Below are 13,263 nucleotides of genomic sequence, written 5' to 3' on the forward strand. Positions count from 1 at the left end.
TGTGGCTGGGCCCAACAGAGTCTTACTGCGCAATCCAGCAGTCCTGAGGCCCCTCTGGGCATGGCAGGGCTCAGAAAAACAGGCTTTCTGGTGGGCTCTGGGAGTGAGTCTTCTCTACTCTATTGTTCCACCCCCCCTCTGAGGCCTCTGCTGAGCTTTTATCCCCTGCTTCCTGCCAAAGAGTGTCACATGCATGATGGGGCCTTTCTGGCCCTTGAGGGAGTTGAGGGCTCCCCCACTGGTGGGAGGGGCAGATACACCCCATCACAGTGCTGAACTGGGTGTCTGAATTGAAGACTGTCTCTTTGAGGTAGATTCTCTATCCAAAGGACTTGAAGACTGCTTTCTGGTATCTTTTTGAGAGGATTCCAGAGATTTCTAGGGATGTGCTGTAACCATGGAGATTGAAGTGTTCGATCTGTTTGAAGGCCATTGCACAGGGGTAGAGGGCTTCCCTGGCCGGAATCAGAAGCTGGCTGGAGAAAACTCTCCATCATAAGGAGACATAGTTTAAGTTCCTGATTCTTTCTGGCCATCGACTTTAATTTCAGGCAGAAATTACACTTTTGGAGAACATGTGACTCTCCAACGCAGCGGCCACACCGGGAGTATCTGTCACTGACTGGGATAGCCTCTCGGCATGAAAGGCAATGTATAAACCCAGGAGAACCAGGCATATCCTTTCAGGGTTTCAGCTCCCCTGAGAAGAAACACAGAAAAAAGGGTAGAAGGACAATGGTCCTTATCCTGAAAGTACAAGTAAAATCTTTTTTTTTTTTTCCTTTAAAGGTCTTTGTTTGTTTTAAACTATAAAAATTACTACAGCTAACTAACACAAAGGAAATTAAGAACTAATGTTAACCAACTATTAAGATCAAGAGAAAAATATAGTTGAAGTAAGCTCAGCTTGGAGACTGCTGAGGCTCCATCTCAAGCTAAGGCGGCTGAGAAGGTGGTTCACCAGTGCAGATCTATACAAGGCACGAGGCTGCATGGGTGGGCTGAACAGATACTGCTACCTAAAATCTCCGATCTAAGCATGTGGGACGCAAGCACACCTAGAAAGGAGCATCCACAGAAACACTACTTGAAGAAGACAATGTTGTCTATTAAAGCCAGATGATACATACTAATCCATGATCTAATTACCTATTCATAAGTGGACAGGTAGAGTTTTGTCTTTTGGTATCCCAGGTACTTTGGGATTCCATAGCCATATTCTTGCAAAATGCTGTAGATGTATTTTATTCTGGTTCACAGAAGATTGTTAATGCCATACCTTTCTAACTGTTTCTGATGTTTCTCCTCTCTAGCTTGGGCCTTCATCTGCTGCACTTCAATTGTATCAGGTTTTCTCCTCCTCATGTACAGTTCATGATTACCCATACACAGTGCCAAAATCCGCTTATTAATTCTCAGACGAGGTGCATAAAAAACGAAATCCTAGCAACAAAGTATTTTAAATTAAATTCCTTGAAGTGCAGGTCTTACAGTCTAAAAATCTAGAACTTGTGCTAAAATCAATGTATTATATATTTGAATATATATGAATTTTACACATAATCTTATAGCAATCTTGACATTTTTCTTCTGGCCAGTCCAATGGCAGAAATCTACAGCAGTATTCCCCAAGTTGTGGGTCCTGACCCCACCAGGAGGTTAAGGGAAGGTTCTAAAAAGGTCATGAGCCTGGCATGGAGAGGTGGCCCAGAGGATGAGGAGGAGTGTTGGACATTGAGCCTGCTCCACACTGACCCTAAAACAGAAGCTCCTGTTCTACATGGCTGGGCCCAGCTTCCCACTCTGGGCATTGCAACCTGGTGCATTGAGTCAAAGCACCCAGTTTGACCCAGATGCCCCCTCCACTGTGATATGAGTGCCTACTTTCCAACTCTCACCTTAGGGGCCTCCCCTCTGCCCCAGACTGGAATTAGGGTTGTGGTGCTCCTCCAGAGGAGCAAGAAGGAGAAGGATGCTGGCCCATGATTTTGGAACCCTAACCCCCAAATCTGGGCTGGGAATGCGTCTCAAAAAAACAGTTAATGGGTCACCTTAGTAAAAAGTTTGGGGACAATTGATCTACAGGACTACCAGTTGAAAGAACTATCAATTTTATGAAAACAGTGGTGAATATTCACCGTTCTACTTTAATATTTTAGCTAATTTATGAAGTTTCACCTGCACTGCAACCTATACTTCAGAAGAAAGATGTTGCAGTGTGGATAGTGACAAAAAGTTCTAAGAAATGGGAAAAAACATATATCTAACTTTAAGGGATACTGTACAGCAGCTGTCCAATCTGCACTAACACATATATATTTACACACACACATATATATACACACACGCACACACACACAAAATCATTCGAATATCATCCAAAATGTGGATAAGACAAGAACTCAAGATAAATAGCATATTCTCTCTATACTTTAAAATGAACATCTCCTTTTGATTATCAGTTATCCCACCACTGAGAAGCCCTAATTTAAGAGAGGCTCTTAGAGCCATTTTACACAGCAGAAATGGGCTACTACTTAGGCAAAAGTGTCAGTGCAAGTCAGATCATATTTAAAATCCTCATACATAAAGAAAAATATCCCAAAGAATTTACTTACAGGGGCCTTTTTGTCAATCGGCTTTATGACAAACTTTTTGTCATTAAATGAGATGTTTCTGATTTCACTCCAAGGAAAACCAATCTTGGGTGTCAACCTTTAAAAACCAAAACCAAAAAAACCCAGAACATTCTTTTTTAATCAAAGGCACAAATATTGTATTTCCTACCAAATATTTAAATCCATCTTTATTAACTTTATGCTGTTTTATCAGTCACACTTTATATTAGATTACATTTATAAACAATTAATGACGGAATGATAAATAGTTAAGATGTTTTAATTAATGGTTAACTGTTACAGACAGTTTTACAATGTAGTGAATCAAAAGTTTCCTTATAACTAATTATAGCACCTTCTACTAATGTGCTGATAGCCTTTATCTTTAATATATACTATTCATGTCATAAGCCTGGTACAAAAAAAATCTATAATTTATTGACCCTTTATAAACTATTAGAATTATACTTTTTATAAAATGAGTGACTATTTTTGCAAAAGAAACACTCAAATCTGTCACTATAATGAAAACAGAAGCTAAATCATTTTTGTTAAGTAATTTTGCATTTTGATTAAAGTCAGTTGTGCAATTTGAGTTACTACACTGATTCCCATAATTCAACAAACTTCATCCCCTACATTGTTTTCAGTTAAACATTCTGATATAATTGATACTAGAAATAGTTGGAACATATTGTGCATTTATTACATGAATTATGAATATTTTTCTCAATTCTCTATTTTCTCAAATAGAAGTATTTTCCATATACATTACAGTATCTCAATTACTAACACTAGCAGCAGTTAGCAACTGAAGATGTGTTTCAGAACATCAGAAAGAGGTATTTTTTTCTACCTTAACATGTAAATGAATATTTCCTTCAACTCTTAGAAGCTACAATGCCATCTAATGGCAAGTTAGGTTTGCCAGGGATACTCTCAAGGCTGCACATTTATTAGTTTGAAGGTAGGTATTTTGAAAGTACGGGATATTGGCTGTCGAATGTTTGAGTTCACAGTGATTAACTTCAAGTTATTATGAATTTACTGTTTGCTAGTATCATGTGATTCCTAAGAGTTGCTTTATTATATATTCTTTCTATATCTTAAGTGATGGGGAAAGAGAACAAAGGAGAGGAACAGGGGCCTCTCTGAACTCCTATACAGAACAAAATGTTTCAATCTATTAACAGTTTTCTTTGAAGTATAAAAAAATGACACTTTATACCAGAGCAGTTTTGTTCTAACAGCTCTGCTTCTAATTGCAGCTATTACAAATAAATGCTTCCTATTTTAAAAGAAGTACTTCTATCTCTGCCATACTAACAAAATATTGTCCTTGTTCTCACTCACTGAAACCAAGAGTGGGAAGCATGGAGAACATCCATAATAAAGAGCTTTGTAAGCAACTCAATCGTCAAAATTTAGAAGTCCAAGTTGAAACCCATAAAGGGGGAGTAAATTCTCCTTTAATTTAAGTGGAATTCAAAAACCTCCCCTAGTCAACTTTTTTTCCACTTTCTTTCTCTTGTTATTTAGGGACAAAGCTCTCTCTTATTACATGTATGTACAGTGCCTAGCATAATGGGGTTCTAATCTCTGTTGGGACACTATTATTATACACATAATAAAAACAACTTACTTGTCATCATGCTCATAAATATTCAGACCCAAAGCATCAACACCTAGCCACAATTCAGTACCCTTTTTATTCTTTATTTCAAAGTAGTTGACTCCATACATTTCCAGATCTTGTGCAATCTTGAGGTATTCCATCATAGAATCTTCCCTGATGAGAGAAGATAGCATGACTAAGCAAACAAAAATAAATTATGTATAGGAGTGGAGAAACTAAAGAATGCTTAAATTTGACACTTCAAGTTAATAATTTTATTTAAATCCTCTTGAGGAATTCACATGTTCAGTGGCTCCATCTATCCAGGTACTGATATATAGCTGTCATCACCATAGTATCAGAGTTTCTCACATTTTATCGTCAACACCATTTTGAGCTAGGGAAGTACTACATCCATTTTACAGATGGGGAATGGCAGCACAGGGTAGGTAACTAACTCGCCCAATGTCACACACCCTACTCTAGTGCCCTATCCACTGGGCCATCCTTCTTATCTGACCTTGATGGGGAGAAAAAAAGGAGGCAGTGTTAAACAAAACTAAAATAATTTGAAATAAAAAAAAATTAAGCTATATAGGACAATGCCTACATAATTACCTTAACATCCATCTGTGTTCCTCATGCCAGTTCTGTATTCTTTCTTCCCACTGTTCTTTTGTCAGTTTGTGCTGTTCTAGAACACTGTCAATAAAAGAGGCTGCTATGAAATGAAACTGACAAATGAGCTGATCCATAAAATACAGACATAAGTTCAGATATAGAGCTTATAACATACATAGTAATACTTATTACAAATAAAAAGGTTGAACAGATTCAAGGTAAAATATTTAAGTGGCTTTTTCATTGACATACACTTTGAAAATTAAATTTTATATAGTACTCCAAGATGTCTAAAAGGGTGAAATAAATCATTCGAGGAAAAAAAGCCCTTTCCTAATTTCAGTTTTAACAATAACTTTTAAACTTTCACTGTGAAAAAAGCCAATACCCACCCAAACACATCCATGCATAATTTTAATTTACAGCATTAGCAATTTAAATCTGTGGGACAAAGATACCATGTTAGAAAATGAACTAGACAAAATACAGAATCACAGAAAGCTGTCCAACTCTTGTAACATGAATTAAAAAACTCCTATGCACCCATAAATACACCCAGACTTCTCAGTTCATTCCTAGAACTAAACCATCAGTACCGTTGTTAGTTGGAAGAGAATGTGCAGGTATTTGCAAAAGAAAGAAAAAAGTTTCAGACCTTTATTCAAACTAATAATGTCAAAAACAGTTTTTAAACTTAATTAAAGTTTGTTCATATCACTTACAACCATGGACATGTGTTTCAACTGTTAGAACTTATTAGCATAGTACAGCAACATGACCTGGTATAGCAACAGCAGAAACCAAATGCACAATATAAGGAATTTTTATTATTTATGTTAGTTAGTTATTATGATTAAAAATAATTTATATATCTTCTTAAAAGTTAAACCATGGAAAGCTTTATCTCACTTTTAGTCCACATATCTAACTTAACATTCCTATAGAAACTGTTTTAAAGGGTGACTAGTCAGAAGATGGAGTGTAGAAGTGATCTTATTGAAGAGATCAACACAACTGAGTTCCAGATCTTCCTTGTTATTGACAAAAGTAAACTTACTACTACCTTTTTCTCTTTCTAGCAGCATTCAAAGATGGCTGAGGAAACTGGATTCTATTTTGCCTTATACACCAATAACATAGTAAAATACAATTCAACTACAGACTCTTGCTGATGCTGATACAGAAGTTAGAATAAAACAGAAATTGACATTCATACCCAGGGCAAAGTTTGAAGTGCTGGCTGATAAAAAGTACATCTGAACTTAAGACAAACAGAAAGTTTGATTTTTAAATTAAGCATATTTTAGATGGTGCTCATCTACAGACAAAGCTGACACCAAACAACACAATAATCAGTGTTACTTTTCAAGAAAAGACCACAGTTTAAAGTCTGAGTATTAAGCTTGTCCAAGCTTTAATCTTGTACAAAATGAACTTCAACACATTTAAACTTCCTTTCCTTTTTGAGAAAGGCTTTCAAAATGAGAATATTTAAAACCGTTAGATAAGTATGTGGCTGAGACTCCAAGGGATTACCACAATACATACACATAAAGACTATTGTGCAAGGCACTGCACAAACACACCCACAAAGATGATCTCTGTCCCAAAGAGCTTTCAATTTAAGTAACAAATCTTATTATAGTGAGCAAACTGTTATAAGTTTCTGGTATTCACATGCTTACATCAACACAATAATGTCATGTTTAGGCCTCAAATTTTCCACCACAGTGATCTCTTGCCCAAAATCAATTTGGAAACATTAAAGCAAAATCCAGTCAGTTGATTTGAAAAGATGGGAAACTGAAACCAACTTTATCTACTTAAAAGAAGATCTCTTACCTGTTTTTGGGGGAAAAAACTGATTTGGCAAAGTTAGGAGTAGCAATTGAAAACTGCATTCTGAGCACATACAGTGTATTTTTATTCATAGAATCATAGAAGATTAGGGTTCGAAGGGACCTCAGAAGGTCATCTAGTCCAACCCCAACTAAGACATCCCAGACAGGGCTTTGTCAAGCCGCACCTTAAAAACCTCTAAGGATACAAAATCCACCACCTCCATACGTAACCCATTCCAGTGCTTCACTACTCTCCTAGTGAAAAAGCTTTTCCTAATATCCAACCTAGACCTCCTCCAATGCAACTTGAAACCATTGCTCCTAGTTCTGTCATCTACTATCACTGAGAACAGCCTAGCTCCACCCCCACTGGAACTCCCTTTCAAGTAGTTAAAGGCTGCTGTCAAATCCCCCCTCATTCTTCTCTTCTGCAGACTAAACAAATATAGCTCCCTCAGCCTCGCCTCATAAGTCATATGCTCCAGCCTCCTAATCATTTTTGTTGCTCTCTGCTGGACTCTCTCCAATTTGTCCACATCCTTTCTGTACTTAAGAGGAGAGGGGGGGTGCAAAACTGGACATGATACTCCACATGTGGCTTTACCAGTGCTGAATAGAGGGGAATAATCACTTCCCTCGATCTGCTGGCAATGCTCTTATTAATGCAGCCCAATAAGCCATTAGCCTTCTTGGCAATAAGGGCATACTGTTGACTCATATCCAGCTTCCGGTCCACTGTATCGCCAGGTCCTTTCCTGCACCACTGATGCCTAGCCAGTCTGTAGTAGTGCATGGGATTCTTCCATCCTAAGCGCAGGACTCTGCACTTGTCCTTGTTGAATCTCATCAGATTTTCTTTGGCTCAATCCTACAATTTGTCTAGGTCACTCTGTATCCTATACCTACTCTCCAACATATCTACCACTCTCCCATCTTAGTGTCATCTGCAAACCTGCTGAAGGTGCAATCCACCCCATCCTCCAAATCATTAATGAAGATGTTGAACAAAACCGACCCCTGGGGCACTCAGCTTGTTACCAGCTGCGAAATAGACATTGAGCTGTTGATCACTATCTGTTGAGTCTGATGATCTTGCCAGCTTTCTATCCATCTTATAGTCCATTCATCCAACCCACTTTTGTTTAACTTGCTGATAAGAATATTATGGAATATTGTATCAAAAGCTTTGCTAAAGTCAAGGTATATCACATCCACCACTTTCCCGACATCCACAGAGCCAGTCATCTTGTCATAGAAGGCAATCAGATTGGTCAGGCATGACTTTCCCTTGGTGAATCCATGCTGACTGTTCCTGATCATCTTCCTCTCTTCCAAGTGCCTCAAAATGGATTCACTGAGGACCTGCTCCATGATTTTTCTGGGAACTGAGATGAGGCTGACCCGTCTGTAATTCCCTGGTTCCTCCTTCTTCCCTTTTTTGAAGATGGGCACTATATTTGCCTTTTTCCAATCATCTGGGACCTCCCTCAATCGCCATGAGTTTTTAAAGACAATGGCCAATGGCTCTGCAATCAGCCAACTTCCTCAGCACCCTGTGAGGCTTTGCATCCAGCCCTATGGACTTGTGCATCTCCAGCCTTTCTAAATAGTCATGAACCAGTTCTTTCAGCACTGAGGCTGCTCACCTCCTTCCCATTCTGTGCTGCCCAGTGCAGTAGTCTGGGAGCTGACCTTGTCTGTGAAGACATAGGCACAAAAAAGCATTGAGTACGTCAGCTTTTTCCACATCCTCTATCACTAGGTTGCCTCCCCCATTCTGTAAGGGGCCCATACTTTCCCTAATCTTCCTCTTGTTGCTAACATACCTGTAGAAGCCCTTCTTGTTACCCTTCATGTCACTTGCTAGCTGCAATTCCAATTGTACTTTGGCCTTCCTGAGTTCACTCCTGCATGCTCGAGCAGTGTTTTTATACTCCTCCCTAGTCATCTGTCCAAGCTTCCACTTCTTGTAAGCTTCTTTTTTTGTGTTTAAATTCACCGAAGACTTCTTTGTTAAGGCAAGCTGGTCACCTACCATATTTGCTATTCTCTTTGCACATCAGGATGGTTTGTTCCTGTGCCCTCAATAGGGTTTCTTTAAAATACAGCCAGCTCTCTTGAACTCTTCTCCCCCTCATATTAGCCACCCAAGGGATCCTGCCCATCAGCTCCCTGAGAGAGTCAAAGTCTGCTTTTCTGAAGTCCAGGGTCTGTATCCTCCTGTTCTCCTTTATTCCTTTTGTTAGGATCCTGAACTCGACCATCTCATGGTCACTGCTGCCCAGGTTACCACCCACTTCTATTTCCCCTATCAATTCTTCCAGATTTGTGAGCAGCAGGTCAAGTGGAGCATGGCCCCTAGTAGGTTCCTCCAGTACTTGCACCAGGAAGTTGTTCACAACACTCACCAAAAACTTCCTGGATTTTCTATTCTCTGCTGTATTGCTCTCCCAGCAGATGTCTAGGTAATTTAAGTCCCCTATGAGAACCAGGTCCTGTAATCTCCTAAGTTTAACTAGTTGTCTGAAGAAAGCCTCGTCTATCTCATCCTCCTAGTCTGGTGGTCTCTAACAGATGCCTACCACATCATCACCCTTGTTGCTCTCGCCTCTGAACTTAACTCAGAGACTCTCAACAGGCTTTTCTCCAGTTTCATACTGGAGCTCTGAGCAATCATATTGCCCTCTTACATACAATGCAACTCCTCCACCTTTTCTCCCTGCCTGTCCTTCCTCAACGGGCAAAGGTCAAAAGATGAGCAATTGGAAGTATTGTGCACACAACTATTTAAGTGTGCACTTTTCAAATCTGTTTAAGGCAGCAGTCTGATATTTTTACTTACTATCTCTTAACCCACATCCCTCCAGCTCTCCTGCAACAGTCTTGTCCCTATCTTTTCACAATATAAGTGGAGCACACAGAGGTGGTGGGTTTGATTTTTTGCACTTTAAATTTATCGGAAGCCATAAATGGTTTATATAGCTTAAAAGTCTAAAAAGTACAGGGACACAAGCAGTCATTGCTCTTAAGTCTGGCCCTGAACTTAATAATACAAGATCTGGAGAAACCCATGGTAGTACATACAGACAAGCATGAAATGCCTTGAATGTGCCTTTCTGGCCAAAAATGTCCTGGGTAATCATTTATAGGAAATCTTGCAAGTAAGCAGCCCTAGTGGCTACAATTTTTCTAGGTTGAAACTACTATTTATTAAGAGTAGAAAGCCTAAAACCAGACAGATGCTCTTGGTTTTGTTTCACAGGCCCATTTTGCAATGCCCTCTCATACCATACTTCAGTTGCTTGCTCTAACAGAGTTTAAAGTTTCCACAAATTTTAATAACAGAATTCATGTAAATATAATTTCAAACTAGCCACTCAAAAGAACAAAATAGGCAGAGCAAAGGGATATTGAGAAATACATGTACCCGTGATAGTGTTACACAAGCATGTAATTGAAAATAAACCCAGCACCCTAGATTGTTTGTTCATTTCCCAACTGAACTCAGATTTTTATTCATGTTACAACTCGTAGCACACTCTTATCCAAAGGCAGCATCATCTGGGCAAGGCATCTGGAGAAAGGAGGACTTTATCATCAGATCTTTAGCAGTAGCTACCTCATTATCTGCTCCTTTTCTCCTCCCCACACCTCCTCACTCCCACTCACGGACTAAGTAGCAGGAGTTACACCACAAGACCATTTTCAGACTTAGGTTGAGCAATGGCACTACTGCTTAGTTGTTTTTCCCCTCCTTCTCTTGCATGATCAAAGATGGTTATTTTTTGATGGGTGAACATAATTCTTTTTTCATCACCTATTATCAAGGTAATGTACGGGTGAGTGCACTTCACCTGTTGCATAGAATGACTATTGAAAATTACAAGTAGTTATAAGAACACCAATTTTTTAAAAAACCCACATTCCTGTCTGAATTTTTTTAACCTACTGTTGGCAAAATCTGAGATTAGAAAAAAACATTTTTCACTCTTTTACCAGATTGTTCACTTTGCGAATGACACACCTGGTTATAGCCATTTGCTTTGTTTCCTCAGTACAAACACTTAGCAACATGCATAACTTTACTCATATGAGCAATCTTGACATTCTTGAGAATACTCAGGAGTAAAGCTGAGTATCTGCTTAAGTGTTTGCAGAATCATGGCCAAGTCAGTTGTTGTTGTGGGTCTTTTACACAGGAACAGAGGAAACAAAAATACTTTAAAAACATAGGCAATTATGTTTGCGATTTGACAAAAATTGGCCTGAGTGACTGACTGGCAGAGCACTAGCAACTACTTAAATCGTTTTTTTAAATTGACTAGCTTTCAGATTGACTATGTCCCTTAAATATACTGTTCTCAATCCTACCTACAGTATAATAACCACAGTGTTATATAAAAATTTCATTGGTATGTCTTTATTCTCAAAGATTTTCTCTGACATCTGGTCCTTGTGTTAGATCTCATTACATCCAAATACACATTTTTAATACATTGTTTTGGGTCATAGTAATACTAAGAATCTATCTGTGCAACACACAAAATGTGCACTAACAAAACTATATATTATGGGTATGGGCATTCATGTTCTAATACTTATTTTTATTGTTCATATTTACAGGAAAACACGTTATGATCATGCTCAGAAACCATATTATAATCTCAATTTTAACAAGCCATATATTTTTAGGTAGGATGTCTGCAGAAAAACATCTTTTTTTTTTTTTTTTTTTGATTTTTAATCTTTGCCTAGGCTTGTGTTTTTATGAGAAAGCTTTTAGAGTTTTTTGGAATAGTATTTATTTATAAAAGTGTTAAGTAACTTAACATAACTTATACAAAAGGGAAAGAAATAACAGAAAAATCCAAAATTTCAAGAGATGAAAAATAAAATTGAGCCAGGCAAATAATTGATTTTTCAGTACACTGGTAGTTGCGAAAAATGAAAATATTCTGTTCAGGTCAAATGAAATAAAAAACTGAAAAATTTTGATGCATCAAAAAAAATCTGTTTGGGGAAGAACGAAACATTGTCATTCTGAAGAAGTACGATTTGTCACTATGAATAACAATGCACAGTCACTGGGCAAGGGAAAGGGTGAGAATTTCTGCAGGCTGCTGGATAAGGCACCTAGCATGCGGGAGACACAAATTCAAGTCCCTGCTTCAAGGACTACTTAATTATTTTTACAAAGTGGAACAGCTTCAACAGGAGACTCTGAGAGACCCCCACTAGCATATTTCATAGCGCAGTGGCTAGAACACTCACCTGCAACGTAGGAAACCCAAGTTCAAATCCCCTCTCCACATCAGGGAGAGGGGCAAACTGAACCCAGTCCTCCCACAGCCCAGGTGAGAGTCCCAACCACTGGGCTAAAACTTATAAGGATGACACCACCACCATTTTACGAATGACATCTAGTCCCCACTCAAAAATTTTTGGCCAAAATTATTCGAATTAGTGCCAAATTCACTAATAGTTTCAAGTGTACCAAAACTGAATATTTTGGCAAATAAACCATTTAAAACATTTTGCTCAGCTCTATTAAGGAATCCATGTTGATTTGTAAACTGGATGGTTCCAATATTTATTCACAGAAGGCATTGATTCCAGAGAAGAGGGACAAATGTGCGTTATATACCACTCTAATATTACCTCATTGGAACATGAGGAATATTGCTTGACTAAATACATGCAGTTACCTCAAGATATAGCTAAAGAGTTACAAAATTCAGTTCTCACAAAGAATTCACAGTTCTGATGCCTCCTCTTCACTACTCAAAGTTCAAATGATCTCGTCCTTTCATCCTAAATTTTACCAATCGAACAAACTCACTTCAGAGAACTACAACTACCACTATATGGCTTAACAGTAAAGAGAAGATCAATTATAATATTTAAAAACCTGATACTTGGATTTTAAAAACTAAGAAAATGTGTTATTAGCAAACAGAGCAGCTGCAGTCTCCCACTTACCGCTGAGGGAGAAGTCTGTCATTGGCTAAGTAGCCTAATTTATGAATCTCCTTACTGTAATCGCCATACTTGGCTTGGACAGCATAGGAAGCCAGTAGAACTGCAGTTTCTGGTGGACAATAGATTTCATCATTTAAAATAGCTTCTTTGACTTGCAGGAAAAACAGTCTCTGAGTTATTTCCTGAATTAACTCCTCAGATACATCCTCCGGAAAAAACTTAGCCCTGAATTTAAACTGCAGAGGATTTTCTTTCCTTACATCTTGCTGTGTTACCTGAAAAAATAAATTAAAGACTTTAAAGGAGTGCAATATAGTGTTTAGTGTATTTACTTCAGTAACAATCAATTAACTGACAAGAACACATAATAATCCAACTCTCCCTGGAAAGCCAGTTATTAGCAATGACTTGTGATTCACACAGTACTATGAATAATTTACACTGAATTAGGCAAACACAACAGATTCCAAGGACTATTTAAGGCCTCATTAAAAACACTGGAGGCTTGTGTTAATTTTAGTTTCCCACAGTGATAATCTGAAAAAATCATTTTTACAACATATATAAAAAAACCTACGAAAAGTCACAG

At 38.2% G+C, this 13,263-nt stretch overlaps 1 protein-coding gene across 1 annotated transcript in view; it reads right to left on the bottom strand.

The window, feature by feature from the left end:
- RDX (radixin) overlaps positions 1 to 13,263 on the bottom strand; it is an 80,165-nt gene that overhangs the window by 17,835 nt on the left and 49,067 nt on the right. The window contains exons 5-9 of the mRNA XM_067562821.1: positions 12,675 to 12,949; positions 4,852 to 4,935; positions 4,261 to 4,407; positions 2,619 to 2,715; positions 1,280 to 1,443 (exon numbers count right to left, since the gene is read on the bottom strand). Of these exons, the coding sequence (XP_067418922.1) occupies positions 1,280 to 1,443; positions 2,619 to 2,715; positions 4,261 to 4,407; positions 4,852 to 4,935; positions 12,675 to 12,949 (767 nt within the window). The remainder of the gene's footprint in view (positions 1 to 1,279; positions 1,444 to 2,618; positions 2,716 to 4,260; positions 4,408 to 4,851; positions 4,936 to 12,674; positions 12,950 to 13,263) is intronic.

This window comes from Emydura macquarii, unplaced genomic scaffold, assembly GCF_026122565.2.
Source record: "Emydura macquarii macquarii isolate MOO-44397 ecotype Brisbane River unplaced genomic scaffold, CSIRO-AGI_Emac_v2 contig_2473, whole genome shotgun sequence".
NCBI lineage: Eukaryota > Metazoa > Chordata > Testudines > Chelidae > Emydura > Emydura macquarii.